Source organism: Pocillopora damicornis, chromosome 1 (genome assembly GCF_964200805.1).
Source record: "Pocillopora damicornis chromosome 1, jaPocDami1.2, whole genome shotgun sequence".
In the NCBI taxonomy this organism is placed as follows: Eukaryota; Metazoa; Cnidaria; class Anthozoa; order Scleractinia; family Pocilloporidae; genus Pocillopora; species Pocillopora damicornis.
The window spans coordinates 4,873,148-4,895,245 of NC_142670.1; the positions used below are offsets into that span (position 1 = coordinate 4,873,148).

Genomic DNA, 22,098 nt, shown 5'->3' on the forward strand with positions numbered 1-22,098 from the left:
TTCCTAAGACAGCTTTTAACCAATTAATTAATGTCTTTAAGACTTCAGTGACGAAAGGAAGGTCGAGCAGAAATTCTTTAGTGACAAGATCCAACAAATTGCCCAGAACGCAGCAAACGGTGTTGGCTTCGTAGCGATTCGTAATAGCTTCACGTCTAATGGTTCGAGAGCGTTGCACGAGTTTTATAGAGTTCTCATTATGCTAACTGGAGCATAACCTATGGGATCCTTGACAACCTTTCTTAATTTTCTTTCTAGCTTTTGTCGCATACCTTGGTTTTGTGACTGTGCTGGTTGCCCACAGACAACCCGTGATGCTGGTGTTCTGTCAGTTGCTTATTGACAGACAAAAAGATCATCAGCTCCTGGAAGAGTGTAAGTAAACTGTCTCCAGAATCACGACTCGGCTGGGATGATGCATTCCTAGGATTTTGATTTGCTTGATTGATAATCCGACAGATGAGCGTGCGCACGAATGGGCGGACAGACGAATGGGCAACTGTAGCTTAGAGACAATTGGCACGTTTGTTTCCCTGATAAGATCAAAACACAGCGCTGTATATGCACTTGCAACCGGCACTCAGCAACCAATCATAATACTAGAAATGATCTTTTCACGGAGGACAAGAAATACATAATTTTCTTTTGTTAAGCGTCGTTATTAGTGTGAAATCCTGGAAAATTAGGCAGAAAACGTACCCCATTCCCCAAGTCAGATTTGATAAAAAATGGGTAACGTTGAGAAGAAACTTACGATGCGAGCTATGTTCGGTTGGTTACTATTCATTTCGTATCCATTCTGTGGTCACGCGGGAATATTGAAAGTTAGCCTTTCTTTTTTGCCAGTTTGCACAGTTTTTTAAGCAACTAAGACGTATCTCACCGACAGTTACTTTTCAAGCCGACCTTTAAAAAAGTGATTGCATTCTGGGTGATATAGAACAGTTTCAAAGCTTTTCATTAGGAGAAAAAGAAACATCCCTACGTGTGTAACCTTTTTTTCACCTTGAGTCTAAAATGCTTAAGTATTCCGTTCTAAACGTTAAAATTAGTTTTCAAGTACCGTGTTTCAAGGCATCTATTTTGTCGCCGGATCTCCGACAGAGCCTGTATATTGTAGGTTTGGCATCGAGGCAGGACGCTCTGAAACTTTGTAATATTTGTTTTAAATGACTTTTCGTTGCCATTCCAGAACAATAGTGAAGGAAAAAAAGACATTTTGTCTCCCTTCTTACTCAAAGTACGAAAGAAATTTCTCTCTTTTGGCCTATTTTCTCTATTGCTATGATTCCTTGGTTGTCATGAACTAATTTTTTGAAGGTTAATTAACTTGAAATACTCGACAAAGTCCCTCCAGATCTCGTCCAAACCTTTCAAACGCAGCTTATATTGCCGTTCCTCTCTTTTTGTCTTTCAGGCCCCGTCAGCCGCGCATGTCTCAAAAGGCTGTCAACCGCTGGTTCCTGGCCGTGACTCTCCTACGCAACCCATCTTTTATCAAGTACCGCCGCTAAGACCGCCATTTAACGGCATCTGTTGTGACTTTTGAAAGCGTCAACTTTGACGTTCCAGTGTAAAACTTTGAGACTAACTAAGAAGGAAGCACACTGTTCTTTCTTTGTGGTTCCATTTTCCGGAGATCTGCTATAGCTTGGGGTAAAGGTCTCCCTCGTTTGTTACCACAGTATAATACAGTCTGTATCTGGGTGTTGTTGTTGTTGTAGTTGTTGTTGTTGTAGTTGTGGTTTTTGTTTTTTTGTATTTTAAATTTTTTTGAGTCAAAATGTAACTCCCCTAATGAAAGCTACTCTAAATTCTGGGCTAAACTTTATTAAACACGTAGATTTTGGTAGAGAAATGAGCAAGGAAGCACACAAAGTACTATTGAAAAACAATTTAAAATTGTGGATTTTTATTGCTGGCTTCGGAAATGGGAATTATATTATCTGGCAAACATGGAGAGGCAAATGGTAACAACCCGAACAGGCCGATGGGACTAAGTCAAGGATGACCAAGGATGAAAAGCGGTGAAAGTGATAGAGCTTAACAGGAAAAAAAAAATTCGCGAATTTAACAGCCAACCGCTTAATACAGGTTCGACTATTCATTCCGAATAAGACAATCAGCCGACGTGAAGAGCTCTATTCACCAATGTGGTATATGCTAAAAAACCACTATAAGTGTAAATGTTTCTTTTCAAGCTAGAGTTGGAAAGTCGATTCCCGAGTTGATACACGCGCAGGCGATAATCACCAAACCAACAGCCCACGCAAAAAGCACAATTCACCTGTGTGGTATATACTCAAAACCGCTGTGAGATGGGTAGATGGAGAAGGGCTATTGTGCATTTTTATTGCTGGCTTCGGAAATGGGAATTATTTTATCTGGCAAACATGGAGAGGCAAATGGTAACATTTGCAATTTAAGATGAGTTTTTTTGTGAGTCTATTTCTCTGTAAACGATAATGGGTTCTAAATATTGATTAATCCTCTTTGGTACATTTGAATTTGATGGGGTTTTTTTTTTAAAGATAATATATCAGGTATTGGAAAGTAATACATACAAAAAGAGCAAGCGGTTTATGTTAGGCTTAAAGCCAAGTATATAGGAAGGAAAAAAAGAGAAAAATAATAGATAAATATTGCGGTTTGCTTAGGCGTTTTAAGCGGAAGTTTTTTGGTTTTTATTTTTCGTTTGTTTGTTTGTTTGGTTTTTGTTGTTGTCGTTGTTTTTTTCCTTTAACTATTATGAAAGTAAGAAAAGTAAAAATTGGCGCACGATACCAAATAATGTTGTGAATTATTGAGGTCCGTGATTAGGGGAAAGACTTGGGAAGGATGGTGTGGGTTTGGAACTGAGGAGCAAAGAACTAGCGGCAAGAAAGAATACGTAGTTGACAGACAGCTGTGAGCATTAGCCACACGAGTGTTTTGGCGAAGGCCGATTTCTTTCACACTTGGGAATGTATTCATATACAATTAGCGAACTCCAACGTCGTGGAGACCTCTGATCTTTCTCGAAAAAAACTTAGCGGAAGTGGAAAGTGAGGAGGAAGTGAAATATTGGATTGGTGGGACCACTGACGAAACCGGATTTCATTCAATTTTGTTTGCTCGTTTTTATCCGCGCGGGGATCCCGGTTGAATTCCCGCTGGCTCCCTGGTACAAATCTCCTCACCGGCATCCCGAGAGAGATCCCGACAGGTGTCCCGTGGGAATCTCGGCGTGAACTTGCGAAAATACCAGCGTACACTCCAGAGACATTAAGGAACTCGTCTTTTTTGTCTCATAACTAACCATTTAATTCTTTCACAAATTCACGAGGACGGCACAAATGAGCAACCGTTTTTAACCCGTAACTGAGTGTTATAACAGAGTGTTATCATCGTTTAATACAGGTCACCAAGAAAAGACAAGAAAACAACATTTTGTACCATAATTTATCATTTCTCTTTCAAGTGAAGCTTATTTTAAAAAAATGGCTCCAAAATGTATCGAATAACATCAACAAAACGATGATGCAGCGTAAAAACAGAACGATTAATAAGAATTCTAACGGCCAGACCTCTTGGTAATTACTAAGGAAATGATTTGCGTAATTTTCTTATGTATTATTTGTTAGATACAAACAGTCCTGAGAAGAAAGATAATCTGCCATGCGTTGAGGATATTTGAACTCTAAATACTAACATTGATTTTAGGAGACAAACATGGAATAAATTTTACTTCAGAGACAATTCGTAGTTTTATTCGAGTGATTCCGCCCTAAGTGACCGTTCCATACAACCCGAACAGGCCGATGGGACTCAGTCAAGGATGACCACAACCGCTTAATAGAGACCACCGCTAAAAAGTGGTGAAAGTCACAATGCATAAGAGGAAAAAATTCGGGAATTTTACAACCGACCTCTTAATACAGGTTCGACTATTAATTCTGAATTAGCCAATCAGCCCACGCGAAGAGCTCTGTTGTGGTATATACTAAAAACCGCTGTAGGGTGGATAGACGGAGTTGAGTTATGTAGCACGAGGAGAAAATTTAAGAAGAAGAAAGAAGCCTAAGTCTATCAATTTCTCAGGGAGATTCTTATCTTTACCTTCTGAAATCGTAGCTCTAAGATTCTTGAGAATCCGTCCGGAGATGCTACCCATGAAACCACGTAGCTGTTTACACTCCCAACCCGGGGGGATAAACGGACCATCGACTCATCCTTCCCCCTTCCCATGGATCTTTTTTTTTTTTAAATGATTGTAATATATGCTATCGTCAGTAGAGATGTTCTGCTGAAACATTTACGTTGTCGCAGTTTTTTAAGATCTCCCAGTTTAATCCTCGCCTCCAGGATTTTTCCACGGCTTGTTTTTCCCTAAAAGGTCTAATTCCGAATTCGAATTGAAAATGCCGCCCTCTTAAACCGTTTTCATTTCACATCTTGCATATTTCTCAAATGGTGAAACAGAGAATTAACTCTGAAGTGTAAATTAAAGTGCTATTTAAACCCATGAATAACCCATTGGGCGTTAGCCCTAATAAAGGGAAACAGGGAACCACACGAGGCAAAGAAAAAATCTTTTGACCTCGGTGGGAATCGAACCCACGACCTCCGGATTAGATCTACCGTTACTCTGCCGACTGAGCTACGAGGTCGCACAGAGAAAGTCGGGGACGATTTAGGATGGTGAATCGCGGCGAAGAGAAAGTAAGGGTACATATGAATGTTGTGCCGCGTAGCACTGGGAACACAAATGGTGAAACAGAGAATTAACTCTGAAGTGTAAATTAAAGTGCTATTTAAACCCATGAATAACCCATTGGGCGTTAGCCCTAATAAAGGGAAACAGGGAACCACACGAGGCAAAGAAAAAATCTTTTGACCTCGGTGGGAATCGAACCCACGACCTCCGGATTAGATAGGGTTAACCGTTAGCCGTAAATCGGTCAAAAAACTAGCTGTTAGGCGTAAAAATTGACAGATTTTAACCCTTAGTTACAGCAAAAATTAACCTTAGAAATCTTTCCTTCCTACAAAGTGTTAATTTGTGTTATTTTGAGTTAACCGCAGCAGAAAAATGGCCAAAATTTAAACCGTTAGCCGCAAGAAGTTCTCCTCGGTCGACCCTCTTCAGTTCTAAGTAAGTTAAGCTGTTTTAGTTAAGTTTACAACCGTGGAAAAAAAAATTCATCAATATTTTCTACACTCGAGGAACCACACCGACCTAGGGTACCCATGATGAGGACTCTTTCTATAAATGGAGTAAAGCATCATCTCCCAAAGCGAAAGGTAATTTCTTTTTCCTTGCCTCTTCAAAGATATATGACAAAACATCATGTCGCTTTACATGCTTACAGAAGCGCGTCGCGTGACATCCGAAGGAACGGCTGCCAATGAAACTAGTAGTTATAAAATCTGAAAAAAAATCGAGGTCTTTATCTTATTTAATAACTCTATCCAAAGAGATGGGCAATAGTTGAGCGAACTAGACACAGGTGCGCTCACTACTTCAAACGACAAGATGTAACAAAACATCATATCTGTCGCATAACGTGCTAAAGAAATGCGTCGAGATGGATATTAGCAGTTATAGAGTCAGAAAACATCGAAGTTTATCTCTCATTCTGTAAACCTATTCAAAGAAATGAGCAAAAGTTATTAAGCGAATAAGACTTAGGCGCGCTCACTACTTCAAACGACAAGAAGTGGCTTATGCAGGTTGATGCAGAAATTTTCTTCCCCTTGTCATTGATTTCCTCTTCCATTCTAACAAAAAACCAAGCGACTTGTTTCATTGTTTGACATTTAAAAGTTAGTTTATTGTACTTAGATAATAAGTAAACAATCTAATCGGACAAACTAAATGAAATCATTTGGCTCCAACTTTCTAGCTCGTTCTGAGCTTCTTTTAATGCTGTGTACGCCGGTAACTAAAATTAAGATAAAACTTCTCGTTTTGCCTTCGGACGATTAGTTTAAAAAATATACTTAAAATGCATCGATCGTCTTGTAAAAAAGAACACAATTTATCGCATTCAAAATTAAAGGAGAAATCTCAGAAAATTAACTAATACCAAGACTAAATCCTTGCCATTACGGCCAAAATCTGTCATTTTAGGTCCAGATAAACCAAATTCTGATCAGCAGAAACTAACTTTAAGCACCAATTACTGGGTACAAATCATCGAAGGGTTACTCACAATTCCCATCCGACATAAACTAAGATAATCGAGCAATCGGACAACTGATTATTTTCCAATTTCCATGGAAATTCTCCACACACGCACATGGCTGTAACAGCTTTACATCACTCATGAGAAAAAAACCGATTGATTAAAAGTCTAAAAAACTCTGGAAACGTTTTCAAGACTTTTCAACTTCGACGCCAATGCAACGCCCAAATCCGCTTAGTAGGTAATACATAGATTAAAAATTAACTTTTGTATAGATACTCATGATAATTTCAAGACATTATGTGAAAAAAACCAGTAGTTTCAGCTGAACATAAAAGATCAAGCTCTTAAGAGCAGTTCAGACAAGGAAAAAGTCAACTTTTGAATCAATGAAAATCCGTTCTCTTGTTAAACTTGACTTTAGTCGCCTTTTGGTTCTTCCTGCTTTGAAAAGAAGACTCTTGACAAATATTTAATCGGTAGCTTACTGGTTTATGGTCCAAATATCAGCGTTTGCGGGTATTCTAAAACTCCTTGGGGCTCCAATGCTCACTGCCTTAACTGAAAAATAAAAGAATCTAAGTTTAGGAAGGATAGTTGAGTTGCCATAAAATATTTCATAGCACATGAAACGATACATTGCACAAAAGGATTGTTTTAAAAGAAATTTGCTTTTTTACTCCTATCAGGTTTCCTAAAAAGAATATCATCATCGTAAACGTGTCCTCTTGATTTTACTGCATCTCAACTTGCCAGAGCAAAAACTAAATATCGTAACCCAACTGAAAGGAAAATAACACGCAAGTATCATTGCTCATAGATAAGCTATAATTACGATTTAAGGTAACTTTGTATTAAATAGAATGTATAAACAGAATATTTACTTGTTTCGGCTTCTAATATCCTTGACATCCAGGTTGACATCATCACCAATGAGTACAAATGGTGCCCAGTAAATCACCTCCTTGAACTCTTCAATTTCTCTCATACACTTCATGGCCTGATTGAGAGCTTCACTTGCTTTCTTGCCTTTGGCAAGTGCATCGTAGAAGAAACTCATGAACTCTAGGGTTCCCTCGTCGCCAATCGCCCACAAGGTTACTACAACAGATCTAGCACCGGCACCCAAAAGTGCACGCGCCATGCCCACCACACCCTCTGCCATGACTTCCCCACGAGCAGTGTGACAGCAGCTAAGTACAACCAGACGAGCTCGCAACCCAGCTTCTATGACATCTTTCATCGTCAGTAGATAGTCTTCCTCATGCGGCTGAGGGTTTTCTCTTGTGGTGTTTGGCGCTAGGATAACTTCTCCAGTTTCCATTTTACCGTGTGCTGCTATGTGAACTAAGGCCACTGATGATATTCGTTTTAAAACTTCATGTTTTGTTGCCATTTCTCCAGTGAGGGGGGGAACATTGAGGATACGTCCGATCATTTCCACTTCTTCCCTTGCTCCTGGAAGTTGTTCCAAACGTCTTCCCTGATAGATGATATCTTTGAAACATGGGTCGCCGACAAGCAATGCACCAGTCTTGATGTGAAAGTCAGCTGGACAATCATGAATTAGTTGCAACGTTGTCAGAGAGGGAAGCACACGAATTGTGCAAGAATCACTCAGATATGATGACTTGGAGTCCAGCAACGCTGCATAAGGTACAAGGCAAAATGGCCCCTCAGGAACGAATGTTATCTCGTTGCCTTCGATCAGGTCAGCAATAGGAGCAACGATAATGTCATGCAGCTTCTTTAAAGCACTTGATTGGGAGTGCCTCACATCAACTCGGATCACATCACTGGCCTTTTCCTCTTCTGTCGGCGAATCAGGAGGAAGATTTTCGATTTTAACAGTATCTCTTTCACGGATCTCCTTCAGAGTAGTTTCGTTCAGCAGCTGGATGAAACGTTCCAATTCATCCTCAAACTTATAATCGTTGACGTGTACCTTTTTCATCTGGATGTTATCTTCACTGAGGCAAACCCAGAAGTAAACGCATGGTCCATTAATAGCTATGAAAACTGTGCTCAATGTAACGCACCTCAGAGAAATGTGGGATGCGCCTTCCGTTAAAGAATCTCCAGGCTGATATTTTGTGGTCAGGAGATCTCTCAGAGCTTGAGCACGTCCTTTCTCTGTGGCAAGAAGAGCCTTTAGAGCTTGACCTCGTTTGAGATTTATACGACACAAACCTTTGTATGCTATTTGGTAAAGATTACGATAAGTAATCTTCCACTGATCGTTGAGTTCAAGACTGGCCCTGATATCATCATACAATTCTACACTTGAGTAATAATAGTCAAAGGCCATCATGAGATTTCCTTGGCACTCAAAATGGTTTCCAAGGGAACAGAGTGAGCACGCCACTCCAGGCTTGTCTCCCACTTCTTTAGCAATTTCTAGATGACGTTGATGGTACTTGATGGCTGTTTTGAACTCTCCTAGACTGCGATAAGCGTTGCCGAGATTGCCATAACTTTTTCCCTCTCCGGCCTTGTCTCCCACTTCTTGAGCGATTTCTAGAGTGCGTTGATAGTAATCCATTGCTGTTTTGAACTGTCGTAGAACTTGATAATCGTTGCCGAGATTGCAATAACTTTTTCCCTCTCCGGCCTTGTCTCCCACTTCTTTAGCAATTTCTAGACATTGTTGATGGTACTCGATGGCTGTTTTGAACTTTCTTAGCCTGCAATAAGCGTTGCCGAGACTGCAATAACTTTTTCCCTCTCCGGCCTTGTCTCCCACTTCTTTAGAAATTTCTAGACTACGTTGATGGTACTTGATGGCTGTTTTGAACTCTCCTAGACTGTCATAAGCGTTGCCGAGACTGCCATAACTTGCTCCCTCTCCGGCCTTGTCTCCCACTTCTTTAGCAATTTCTAGATGACGTTGATGGTACTTGATGGCTGTTTTGAACTCTCCTAGACCTTGATAAGCGTTGCCGAGATTGCAATAACTTTTTCCCTCTCCGGCCTTGTCTCCCACTTCTTTAGCAATTTCTAGATGACGTTGATGGTACTTGATGGCTGTTTTGAACTCTCCTAGACCTTGATAAGCGTTGCCGAGATTGCAATAACTTGCTCCCTCTCCGGCCTTGTCTCCCACTTCTTTAGCAATTTCTAGATGACGTTGCTGGTACTTGATGGCTGTTTTGAACTCTCCTAGACTGTCATAAGCGTTGCCGAGATTGCCATAACTTTTTCCCTCTCCGGCCTTGTCTCCCACTTCTTTAGCAATTTCGAGATGACGTTGATGGTACTTGATGGCTGTTTTGAACTCTCCTAGACTGCGATAAGCGTTACCGAGATTGCAATAACTTTTTCCCTCTCCGGCCTTGTCTCCCACTTCTTTAGCAATTTCTAGATGACGCTGATGGTACTTGATGGCTGTTTTGAACTCTCCTAGACTGTCATAAGCGTTGCCGAGATTGCCATAACTTGCTCCCTCTCCGGCCTTGTCTCCCACTTCTTTAGCAATTTCTAGATGACGTTGATGGTACTTGATGGCTGTTTTGAACTCTCCTAGACTGTCATAAGCGATGCCGAGATTGCCATAACTTGCTCCCTCTCCGGCCTTGTCTCCCACTTCTTTAGCAATTTCTAGATGACGTTGATGGTACTTGATGGCTGTTTTGAACTCTCCTAGACCTTGATAAGCGTTGCCGAGATTGCAATAACTTGCTCCCTCTCCGGCCTTGTCTCCCACTTCTTTAGCAATTTCTAGATGACGTTGATGGTACTTGATGGCTGTTTTGAACTCTCCTAGACCTTGATAAGCGTTGCCGAGATTGCAATAACTTTTTCCCTCTCCGGCCTTGTCTCCCACTTCTTTAGCAATTTCTAGATGACGTTGATGGTACTTGATTGCTGTTTTGAACTCTCCTAGACTGCAATAAGCGTTGCCGAGATTGCCATAACTTTTTCCCTCTCCGGCCTTGTCTCCCACTTCTTTAGCAATTTCTAGATGACGTTGATGGTACTTGATGGCTGTTTTGAACTCTCCTAGACCTTGATAAGCGTTGCCGAGATTGCAATAACTTTTTCCCTCTCCGGCCTTGTCTCCCACTTCTTTAGCAATTTCTAGATGACGTTGATGGTACTTGATGGCTGTTTTGAACTCTCCTAGACCTTGATAAGCGTTGCCGAGATTGCAATAACTTGCTCCCTCTCCGGCCTTGTCTCCCACTTCTTTAGCAATTTCTAGATGACGTTGATGGTACTTGATGGCTGTTTTGAACTCTCCTAGACTGTCATAAGCGTTGCCGAGATTGCAATAACTTTTTCCCTCTCCGGCCTTGTCTCCCACTTCTTTAGCAATTTCTAGATGACGTCGATGGTACTTGATGGCTGTTTTGAACTCTCCTAGACTGTCATAAGCGTTGCCCAGATTGCAATAACTTGCTCCCTCTCCGGCCTTGTCTCCCACTTCTTTAGCAATTTCTAGATGACGTTGATGGTACTTGATGGCTGTTTTGAACTCTCCTAGACTGCAATAAGCGTTGCCGAGATTGCAATAACTTTTTCCCTCTCCGGCCTTGTCTCCCACTTCTTTAGCAATTTCTAGATGACGTTGATGGTACTTGATGGCTGTTTTGAACTCTCCTAGACTGCAATAAGCGTTGCCGAGATTGCAATAACTTTTTCCCTCTCCGGCCTTGTCTCCCACTTCTTTAGCAATTTCTAGATGACGTTGATGGTACTTGATGGCTGTTTTGAACTCTCCTAGACCTTGATAAGCGTTGCCGAGATTGTAATAACTTTTTCCCTCTCCGGCCTTGTCTCCCACTTCTTTAGCAATTTCTAGATGACGTTGATGGTACTTGATGGCTGTTTTGAACTCTCCTAGACTGTGATAAGCGATGCCGAGATTGCCATAACTTCTGCCCTCTCCGGCCTTGTCTCCCACTTCTTTAGCAATTTCTAGATGACGTTGATGGTACTTGATGGCTGTTTTGAACTCTCCTAGACCTTGATAAGCGTTGCCGAGATTGCAATAACTTTTTCCCTCTCCGGCCTTGTCTCCCACTTCTTTAGCAATTTCTAGATGACGTTGATGGTACTTGATGGCTGTTTTGAACTCTCCTAGACTGCGATAAGCGTTGCCGAGATTGCAATAACTTTTTCCCTCTCCGGCCTTGTCTCCCACTTCTTTAGCAATTTCTAGATGACGTTGATGGTACTTGATGGTTGTTTTGAACTCTCCTAGACTGCGATAAGCGTTGCCGAGATTGCAATAACTTTTTCCCTCTCCGGCCTTGTCTCCCACTTCTTTAGCAATTTCTAGACATTGTTGATGGTACTTGATGGCTGTTTTGAACTCTCCTAGACTGTCATAAGCGTTGCCGAGATTTCCATAACTGGCTCCCTCTCCGGCCTTGTCTCCCACTTCTTTAGCAATTTCTAGATGACGTTGATGGTACTTGATGGCTGTTTTGAACTCTCCTAGACCTTGATAAGCGTTGCCGAGATTGCCATAACTTCCTCCCTCTCTGGCCTTGTCTTCCACTTCTTTAGCAATTTCTAGATGAAGTTGATGGTACTCGATTGCTGTATCGAACTGTGCAGCATTATGGTAAGTACATCCGAGACTAGCATAAGTGTTTGCTTTGACCTTTAGTTCAGTATTCGATTTCCTTTTTAATTGAAGCAGACGTTCGTTATTGTTGTCAATCTTAAAACGTGTCAAGGGTAACTATATCATGAGCGGATTTGCAAACATACAATGGAAATATGTTTTAAAAATAAGGAGAGTGTTGGATAAAACCTTAAAATTGGAATGATAATTCGAGTGTGGTTTTCTTGAAGAGATTTGATTTCAAGTTATTCGAGAGTGTTAGCTAGTTCTGAAGCGCATTTATTAATTTAGATTCGGTCGAAATGGTGATGCTCGTCTCAAGACAAAAACGAGGGGCATTTAGCAGAAATTCTGGGAATTAGTTAATATGGCCTTTTCTTTTAAGTAAAGTTTCGTCGAACAATCGAAAGAACTCCTTAATGATATTTTAGCTTCTTTAAACTGCTCAGTGCAGTATAAGAGAACATGGCTTGCATTATGTGTAGAAGAATCTGCCTGGAAAGTATTTTTTTATTCTTGAAATATTATTCGCATTGCATCTCGTATCACGCTGGAAACATTCGTTAAAGGATACGGTCAATCCCATATGCAACCAGCTCCTTGCTTCTTTATACCAGCAAAGTTCGACACAAGCTCTGGCTCCTGAAAAGGAGAGAATAACTGGTGGTGCGAGGTAATTTATCACTGTTAAGGTATAAACGTATTGATAAAATGGACTTAATTTTTCATTTAGCTGGGAACAAAAATTGTGATAATGAAGGAAATTTGAACTTGTGGAAGAACTCAAAATGAACAATAAAGAACTAATACAAAGCGGCTACCAATTAAGCTTCAATTTATGATGATAACGACGAATTTATCTCGCGCATTCTTTCTTTTAATGTGCTGTTATGCACTTCTCAGCATTTTTCGGGGAAGTTTTCGTGAAGACTGCATTGAGCAGTTTAACTCTTGATAGGGAATCTTTCAGGTGCTTCTTTTTCGGGTTTTGTAACGTCTCCTGCTAATAGTTACAGAGAAGATTTAGGAAACGGGGCTCACAGTTTTCCGTCCATATCCGTGACAAGAATATCAAACCATTTGCAGATGTCACAGCTTAGGCGGCAGCACATTGCCCTCAGATATTTTAAGACTCAGGGTGATGGTCCGGTCCAAGGCTTGAACCCTCGACCTCCGGCGCTCTACAAAGTGAACTAACCAGGCAGCGGTATTTGAGAGCTTATTGACATTTTCTTATGCTTTATATCCACATAACAGACATTGACACACCAGATACAATTGACACTTGGAGTGCAGTTACCTGCCACAAACCACACAATCCTCTTTTGACGAAATCAGAGAATAAAATGTTGATGGCTTATGTCTGAAAAACCCACCTTTCTTAATAGCTTTGATGAAAGTGGGTTCCAATTGAACAGCAACTGTTGCATCATCCAGACATTCCATGTAGTTTGCTATGAGATTCAGGAAATGAGGTTTAAAAAGTTTCATCCAATGAAATTGCAGCAAAGAAGCCTGAAAAATTACAATTGCTTAAATTGCAGTCTAATAACGAGAATCATTTCTTTTCTTAATTTTCATCCACTAAAGCGGGATTCATGTATTTGTGCTTTTCCTCTGCTGTTGCTCAACTTCTTTCTTTTCTTGATGCAGATTGTGTATTCCGTTATCTTGTAACGCTGCATGAGAGATTTATATATTTAGAAATGAAATTGTTACCCAAACGGAAATGAGCTGTTGCCCTGTTACTGTAAAGCTTGGCGTTGAGTCGTTTATCTTTGCAGTTCACATGAAGTCCTTCCGTGTAAGAGTTTATCGCGTTATTAGCTTCTCCTTGTCTGTATTCTTTGTTACCTTCCTCGAGACATACTTTCGCTATCCCTGAAAACATACCGTTTTAATGATTTAGTAATGATTTAGTAATGAGTAATACGACCCTTGACCGATGATGCAGACTTTATACTTCCAAACAAACTTTTAGGTTAAAGGAACTTAGAGCTATGAAAAACGAAAAATTAGAAAAGTTTAATATCTGTACACTTTGAAATTAGAAGATCCTCGCAGCTAAGAACACTACTGAAACTAGTAGTTGTAAGTAGGACCTGAAAAAAATTTCAGGCCCGTACGGGATTTGAACCCATGACCTCTGCGATACCGGTGCAGCGCTCTACCAATTGAGCTAACAAGCCAACTGGGAGATGGTCAATGAATTGGGTGCAAATAAACATCCGAGTGAAAGAAGATTTAGATATATGAAAATTCACATATTTGCACTGCGGTGGAAAGATGAAATTAGAAGATCCTCGCAGCTAAGAACACTACTGAAACTAGTAGTTGTAAGTAGGACCTGAAAAAAATTTCAGGCCCGTACGGGATTTGAACCCATGACCCCTGCGATACCGGTGCAGCGCTCTACCAATTGAGCTAACAAGCCAACTGGGAGCTGGTGAATGAATTGGGTACAAATAAACATCCGAGTGAATGAAGATTTAGATATATGAAAATTCACATATTTGCACTGCGGTGGAAAGATGAAATTAGAAGATCCTCGCAGCTAAGAACACTACTGAAACTAGTAGTTGTAAGTTGGACCTGAAAAAAATTTCAGGCCCGTACGGGATTTGAACCCATGACCTCTGCGATGCCGGTGCAGCGCTCTACCAATTGAGCTAACAAGCCAACTGGGAGCTGGTCAATGAATTGGGTACAAGTCAATTGGTAGAGCGCTGCACCGGTATCGCAGAGGTCATGGGTTCAAATCCCGTACGGGCCTGAAATTTTTTTCAGGTCCTACTTACAACTACTAGTTTCAGTAGTGTTCTTAGCTGCGTGGATCTTCTAATTTCATCTTTCCACCGCAGTGCAAGTATGTGAATTTTCATATATCTAAATCTTCATCTGTACACTTTGTTTGTGTGCAAGCTGTTAAGAGTCTGGGTTGCAGCTTGGTTATTACCAGTTCAAGTTGCTCGGTTTACATTTAGGTCGAGAGGCTTTCACAAACTCCTTTTACAACTGGCTTACGTTTTCCAAAATATCAAAAATTTTACCGGGAGCTCCTATTTCAACTCAACTTTGTTTACAATCGCACTTCAGAAGAGTTTATCTTTGCTCTTTGCTTGTTTAAAAATATACACATGCTCTATTAGAGGTTTTAGCTGTAGCTTGGCTGTAAGCAAATCAAGTCTGTTCGGTTTACATTTAGATAGAGAGATTTTCCAAAAACCCTTTTACACCTCGGTTACGTTTTCCCAAATATCAAGTTAGAATATAAAACCCCATAATTAGTGCATAAAGCAGAGCAAAGCCAGGAACGAAAAAGTTAAAACTTGTGAATGTTCTGTTAAAAAAAAGAAAGCATCGCACTGAGAGTGACCAGGGCTCGTGGTTTTCCCATCGTTCAGAAAAGTGCGCTAAAAAAAGAATGTTCTTTTGTTGTTGTTGTTTTTTGATCACTTGGTTTTTCTCATACATTTAACTGTCTATTGAGAACATACTCTTAGAGGCCAACTGGAGAAATCTGATTGGGAAAGTACTGCTTTCCCGCGAAGTGCCATTTTGCCTGTTGTGAAAGTCAGGAGTTCTATACTTTGTTGACTGGTGGTTTATAGCGTGGGCCTGGTGTTGACATAACTGTCTAACGAGGCGTGAAATATTTAGAAGACCAAAACAGGCGATACGGCCGAGACAAAATGCCTCCTCTTCGCTGGAGGATTCTCAAATTGCATAAAATTTATGCCAAACATGCATTGAACAATAACGGACAAACAGGTGTTAGCATAACTTTTAGTCAAATACTTTCTTCGTGGCGGCCTCAAAAAGTTATCCGTTTGCCATTTTTTTCAGCCAACAGCTCTCTCTCGCTGAAAACGACTTTCACATTAAAAATGACCAAATTTTGAGTATCTTCAAATTCAAAAGGAAAATACTTCTACTTCGCAAATATTATTCATTTTAGGTGAAAATTGTAGCTACATCTTTAATCTTTAAAACGCCGTGCGTTGATTTGGAAGGAAGCACTTCTAAAACTCAGAAAACTGAGTTATACAAGGCCTAGTGGGCCAAGTTGGACCCATTCTTCTCTAATTTAGTGCTCTTCAAAGTGAAGTCGCGTTCAAATTTGCCGCTTTGTGGCTTGTAAATAATTAATGATGTCATCGAATTCTGCTCCATTGGATCGAGCAATAAATTATTTTTTTGTTTCGTTTTTATTTTACTGGTAACAAAGTTTGAAATTTGAAGATATTTTGCTGCTTCAAAAACTCATTCACAAAACATACGCAAATTTTGATGTAAAAAGGACAAAAAAACTTCACTAGGACGTCTTTCAAACAATCTTACTTCACCTAGTTTTCTTACCTCTTAAAGGGTCATTGTATACATCCAGTTCAGCGTCACTTGACGTAACTTGACTTTCCTCTGTTGCTGAAATTACCGAGAAGATATTTCAACTTGTTAGTGATCACAACTATGTGCAATTACAACTAGCGTTCTAATACTGACGTATTTAGTGGATTCTTTAAAAACCTTCAAGTCGAAGTAATCCAAAAAATTGTGCACCGGAATTAAGATATACTTAATTAACAAACTGTACAAAATCACCACAACGAAGTCTCTCCCTGTTGCTTTTTCTTACCTGTGGCTGGAAACTCATTTTTCACCTCCAGTTCTTCTCCCGTTGTTGGGAGGTTGCTTTCTGCCATTGCTAGAAATAAAATTGAATCGATTGTACTGCGCTACATTGTTTAAAATCGAAAGAGGAGACTCAGATGAAAGTAACCTAAAGAAAACATTTTATACTTAATCATAGAGGAAGATTGAAAATCTCAAAGTTTCCTCCGTCACGCTATTGTAATTGCGTGACAGCTCCAGTTAAGTTCTGCGGGTTGTGTCATGTTTGTTTGTTTGTTTTCGTAGTCTCATCTGTTGAAACGTCGTTCAAGGCTGTCCCTTATCAAAATGCGTGAATTGCAATAAACAACCTTGTTGTACCCGGTAGGCATGGATCAAAAATAATGCAACAAAAGACCAATTCCTCTGCTATTTATACGTTAAGGTGGGACCCGCGAGCGAGCAAGAAAGCTGTGCTCTGATCGGCTACCCAAGAGTGCAAAATGTGTATTCTTTAGATTCCCACTTTGATTCCCCACAGAAGGAAAAAAAGAAATGCTTGTAGCCTGTTGAATACCTCGTATAATTTCAAAACTAAACAATATATTTTTGTCCTATGAATAAAGGCTTTTCCAGCATTTTTGGCTAAAACACAGGTCACAGATTCGTCCTAAATGAAAACAAAACAAACCAAAAATTACAACGAAACTCACAGATTTATTTGGTACTTCCATAATGCATGAATATATTTTGTTATCGTGTGATACATCCTTTGATCCGTTGCTGACGAAGCCTTCGTCTCGGTCCCGGCTTAAAATATAGTGAGGGAAATTGGCCGATGTACAGCCTTCTTAAGCTCACACTTGTTCAGTAATACACACGCATACATGAGATATTAGATAACCGCGCGTGGATACGAATTTTACCATCGAGTGTTCATGACATCTTTTACTCCTTCAAATAGATAATTCAATTCAAGCGGATAAATTCGTATCGATAGGCCAACATGTATCATCCATTTTATTCAAAAGATATTGATTGAAAATTTGAATCAAATATGATTTTTTAATTAGGAGCATCGATTAAAGAGATCCGTTACACCGAAACTCAGCTCGCCGAAAAATCCATTCAATTTCGGACATTGTAATACAACAGTTTATCATTACAAGAACTATTTTCTTTAAAAAAGAATTGAATTCAGCTTCAGGTAAAAAAAATACAATTGAAAAAAAAAAAAAAAACAGCCCGCATGGAAGGTAAAACTGTCATGTTGATAAATCCGGTTGTAATGACGATATTGATACCTTAATATGTGAAGATATAAATGGTACATTTACAGCGTGCGGTGGAGATGTCACGTTTTGGAAACTGAACCATATTACCGTTATTATTACTGTATATCGCGAATGTTACCATATCAAAAGAAACGTAGGGATTGTGTAATTTTTTTTCAACCTCGAGCTTTGTTACAAACTTACAAAGAGATATTTGCTGATTTTGATATAGAGTCCTAAAGTGTGACGTCACGTTGCCATGGGGCTAAAATTTCTGTTCTAAACAATCGAGCGCGTCCTACTGATAACCTATGCGTTGCTGAGGTCAAGTGTGTAATCATCGCTTGGAACGGTTCAAAGAAGCTTAGAATAAGGTTCAGTTACATTGTTATTAACGCTGTAGGTCATAGAAATCTAAAACTGAGAAACGAAGGCGATCGAAACGATTAAAATGGTGCACTGCTTTGCGCCTGATTGCAACCATCACTCGGAAAGTCACACGTGTAGCTTCTTCGGATTCCCTAGCAAGGAAAAAAAGCTGAAGGAATATAGAAGATGGATTCACCTACTGAGGTTAGTAAGAGTTTTATTTCAATACTTTTTCTGTCCAGGAGAAAAGTATGCTTACGCAATTTATTGCGGTTGTGGAGTCGCCATCTTTGTTATGAAACTGATTAAGCTTATATAAATCTTACTGATTTTTAGACTCCTTTTTCTTGTACTCCAACTTCAAAATCGGTTCCCTAGAAGCCACGAGCCAACATTTGACTCAATGACGGAAATCAGTTGTGAGAGCTTTTGGTGTGGTTGTTGATACTTAATGGTCACCCTGCAGTGTTAAAACAGGCAGATAGAGAACTGTCTTCTTAATTAGAAATTTTTATAAGATAGAATCTGCAAGATAAAAATCCTCCGCTAATAGCACAGTAATCAGAAAGAATTATAAAGCTGAAATTATCCTTTTTGCTATAGGAGAGAAGACAGAGAGCCAGGAAAACATTCCAGAGTCTGTAGTTGCCATTTCAGAGAAGGAAAAAAAAGTAATGGTCCTGAGATTTTCAAGAGGAACCAAGACAAACTTTTCCCAGCAGAAGAAGCAAAGCCAAAAAAGAAAAAAATCGAATCACAACAGACCCTACAAGAAATGATAGAAGCTGCAAGGAAGAAAGAAGAACTTGAACAAGGCACCTCTGGCAGCGTGGAGAGACTTGAATCAACAAGAAAAGAAGTTATACTGGAAGCAGAGTTGGAGCAGGCAAAAAGGGAAATGATTGATCAAAGAGAAAAAAATTACTATGTGCAAAAACATTACACAGTTTCGAAAATGAGTGAGGAGGTTTTGAAGATGGAAACTGGGCTGCCAACAAAGGAAGTTTTTCAAATTGTTGTCAACTATGCAGCTAGGTTTAAACAATCCATCAATTACTTTGCTGGCTGGAGAGTGCAATCAATCAGTTTTGAAGAACAAATATTTATAACATTAATGAAAGTCAGACAGAATTACACAAATCTTCACCTTGCACAGTTATTCAATTGCAGTGTATCTACAATAGCAAATATTGTAACAACTTTCATTCATGTCTTACACTCAATTCTATTTATTGACCTCATGGCATCCATCCCATCTAGGGATAAGAACAAGCTGTGTGCCCCATCATCTTTTAGTCAGTTTGGTTCATGTAGAGTAGTGATAGATTGTACAGACATAGAGATTGCCACACCTGGGCTTACGAGCCAGCAGAATGCTACGTATTCAAATTATAGGGGAATGCATTCCTTCAAGGTTATTGTGGGTGTAGCGCCAAATGGTGTTATTACTTATGTCAGCAAACTTTATCCAGGGTCAATATCTGACAAAGCAATTGTGCAGAAATCAGGATTTTTAAATCACCTTACTGCTGGAGATATGGTCTTAGCTGACAAAGGTTTTGTTATACAGGATCTTGTACCAAATGGTGTTTCAGTAAATATACCACCTTTTTTAAACAATGGTACATTCACTGAGAGTGAAGCAAGGGCAACAGAAGTTATAGCAAAATGCAGAATTCATGTTGAGAGGGCAAATGCTAGGCTCAAAGATTTCAAGATTTTATCTTTTATTCCCTCATATTTACGTTGTCATGCAGATATAATATTTCAACTCTGTGCTTCACTTGTTAATCTGCAGTTTCCACTGATCAAAGAGGGCTGTGAAGGATATGAATTTGATTAATGAACTAATTATTTTTCATATAAGGAAAATTGAATACTTTGTAAAATACATGTTGATCTGTTTGTTTTATTCAAAAAGTAAATCTGCTATCATTGTTGAATTTATGGATGCATGTATAATTTCAGCCCAACAACAGTTCACTACAACAGAGCAGTACAGCTCAACTGTGAAACAATGAAGTGCAAAAACTGTAACTGTTTCTAAAGTTAGTTTGAGTAAACCAGGAGAGCCCTGTTGGGATTTGAAGATCTGTGTTCCTAAAGTTACTAGAGTGAACTTAAAAGTACACCTGAGCTCCCAATACCCTCCATCTGAAAAGCCTCCCTATCTCAAGAAATTCCACAACAACATGCCATCAGTGAAGACTAAACACCAAAGGGCTCCTAATGATTCCTGAAAATTATTATTTCTTAAAAAATAATTACATGCAGTAATAGATCTGGAAACCTATAATTGTCCCTCTACAACCTTTGGGAAGAGGTGTTCAAAATAAAACTGAGTAAGCTTAGAAATGTTTCCACTCCAGCCTTCATCCTTTGCTATTTTCAAAACAACTACATCTTTAGATGTCCACACAACAAAATAGCAAAGCTTCCTTTGAGCAAAATGTATCTCCCCTTGGACCTGATGCCAGTAGACATGTTCTTCCTTTAAAGCATACTGACCACTTTCAGTTTTTTTCAAGCAGAAATTGGGGGAGATATTCACTGCCTCTTCCATTGTCATATTCCTTTCGGTGTAGGGACACTTGACCTCCAAAACAGAGTCTTCATCCACAATTCCATCTGGGGAAGCACCAAGAATCCCAGAGCCATCCAGCCATAACCCAGTTTCCTGTACAGTTTTTGCAGTTAAATTGGTAAATGCCTTAATCGCTTCTGCCTCGTTGTTTACCCCCCATTGTACTGCCTTAACTCTTGATATGTCATACTCTCCACGGAGCCGTTTGAGAAGTGAAGGGGTCACTCTTTTGGCATGCAGAACGGATCCAAAATTGCTTGCTGTAAGCCGTCCCCTCCTTGCAAGATGCTAGGTTGGGTTGTCTCGTTGGCCTACAGTTATCTGACTGACTAACAGGATATCTGCTTCTGTGAGTTTGGCTTTCCAAACCAAACAGTCCAATTGTTGCTGTGTACCTCTTGTTTGGATAAACTCCTCTGAGTAGATGATTTCCTCAATTGTTGGCACAGGCAATTTGGCTTGGGGAGCAGGCTCTGGGCACATGAGCCAGCAAAGACCAGTGAACCTCCCATATGCCTTTAAGCTTCCATATAGTGCCTGACGATCTTCTGTGTTGGGAGATCGAGTAATCGCCACATAATTCTTTGGCAGAGGGAACAGTTCTTCGACTGCCTGTAAAGACAGGGAGGTATTAGACTTCTTTTTCCTCCACTGACATTCAATATCTGTGCGGCTTAAGTTGTGAATCCCATTTATAAAAAGAGCCGCCGCGTGACTGCATTTGAATTTTCCCTTTGGACATTCACACTCCGTGGATTTTATGTTGAAGTGGTCATCCAGGTAAATCTAAGTGGTAATTAAGATAAAAGTTCAAACAAGGTGAACTCATAAATGTCTTGGTAACACTATTTCATATGAATCATAATCTGTACGATTTAAGCCTCAGCCTGGCTTTTTTGATGAGGGAAATCGACAAGATCGAAAATATATATTTCTAAATTTGGGGAGTAGATAACAAGAAGGTACTTAAAAGATATTTAAAAATATTCCTTAGGCTTCTTAATGCGATTGGTGGCTCTAAACTCACCGTGACTCGATAGACCTTTTTCTTCATACTTGCTTGAACCTCACCGCGTAAAATACCCTGATGGTAAGAAAATGACTCAATGTGTTCAGATCTGTAATGATTTTCTCCTCGTTCGATTGACTTCTTTTCTTCAGCGAAGAAAGATATCAGTGCAGCGATTGAAAGCGACGCCATTTTGGCTCTGAGCACGTTTGTTTAGAACAGAAAATTCTGCTCCCATGGTAACGTGACGTAACGGCTTTAGAACTCTATTGACGAGAGCTCTAATTATATACGTCACGTTATCTAGCTCTGTCACATGCTCATCACGCCCTTCTGCCGCATAATCATCACGTGCAGTTAAACCTTCACATGGAGAAAAGATATATTTAGGTGTCCTTAAACATGGATTAATCCTGTCTTAAACTCAGGTTTAATAAGTTTAAGTTGATGTTTAAGTCACTTATACCTAGATTTAAGTTGGACTTAAACCTGGCTTATACTATCTTAAGGCT

General features: G+C 39.7%; 2 protein-coding genes, 1 long non-coding RNA gene, 1 other non-coding gene and 1 pseudogene across 5 annotated transcripts; 2 read left to right on the top strand and 3 right to left on the bottom strand.

Moving 5' to 3' along the window:
- The first annotated feature begins 256 nt into the window (after positions 1-256).
- Positions 257-2,786, top strand: LOC149051474 (uncharacterized). The gene is made up of 2 exons (XR_016181037.1): positions 257-375; positions 1,418-2,786. It is a non-coding gene; the product is annotated as an uncharacterized LOC149051474 (long non-coding RNA).
- Positions 2,787-6,358: 3,572 nt separating this feature from the next.
- LOC149051475 (uncharacterized) lies at positions 6,359-16,442 on the bottom strand. Its single transcript, XM_089183836.1, has 8 exons — positions 16,376-16,442; positions 16,099-16,164; positions 13,459-13,620; positions 13,116-13,193; positions 12,314-12,381; positions 11,493-11,835; positions 7,052-11,132; positions 6,359-6,728 (listed from the first exon to the last, which is right to left on the bottom strand). Exons 1-8 carry the CDS (start codon positions 16,440-16,442, stop codon positions 6,725-6,727), a joined length of 4,869 nt encoding a protein of 1,622 aa, XP_089039962.1. The 3' UTR covers positions 6,359-6,724.
- Trnaa-ggc (transfer RNA alanine (anticodon GGC)) lies at positions 14,346-14,418 on the bottom strand. The gene has a single exon. It is a non-coding gene; the product is annotated as a tRNA-Ala (tRNA).
- Positions 16,443-17,851: 1,409 nt separating the features above from the next.
- On the top strand, positions 17,852-19,836 carry LOC149051477 (uncharacterized). The gene is made up of 2 exons (XM_089184314.1): positions 17,852-18,197; positions 18,597-19,836. The coding sequence occupies exons 1-2, from the start codon at positions 18,076-18,078 to the stop codon at positions 19,834-19,836; spliced, it is 1,362 nt and encodes a 453-aa protein (XP_089040440.1). The 5' UTR covers positions 17,852-18,075.
- Positions 19,837-19,882: 46 nt separating this feature from the next.
- LOC149051478 (uncharacterized) lies at positions 19,883-21,854 on the bottom strand (annotated as a pseudogene). The gene is made up of 2 exons (XR_016180360.1): positions 21,605-21,854; positions 19,883-21,189 (listed from the first exon to the last, which is right to left on the bottom strand). The product of XR_016180360.1 is annotated as an uncharacterized LOC149051478 (transcript).
- Between the last annotated feature and the right edge of the window lie 244 nt (positions 21,855-22,098).

Excerpts from the sequence above, each read along its gene's own strand:
- LOC149051475 (XM_089183836.1), bottom strand. The coding sequence starts at position 16,442 with ATGGCAGAAAGCAACCTCCCAACAACGGGAGAAGAACTGGAGGTGAAA. Across the intron at positions 13,194-13,458 it reads AACAGCTCATTTCCGTTTGG|CAAACTACATGGAATGTCTG; the intron begins GTAACAATTTCA and ends TGAATCTCATAG. Across the intron at positions 11,836-12,313 it reads GGTTGCATATGGGATTGACC|ATTGACAACAATAACGAACG; the intron begins GTATCCTTTAAC and ends ACACGTTTTAAG.
- LOC149051477 (XM_089184314.1), top strand. The coding sequence starts at position 18,076 with ATGGTGCACTGCTTTGCGCCTGATTGCAACCATCACTCGGAAAGTCAC. Across the intron at positions 18,198-18,596 it reads AGATGGATTCACCTACTGAG|GAGAGAAGACAGAGAGCCAG; the intron begins GTTAGTAAGAGT and ends TTTTTGCTATAG.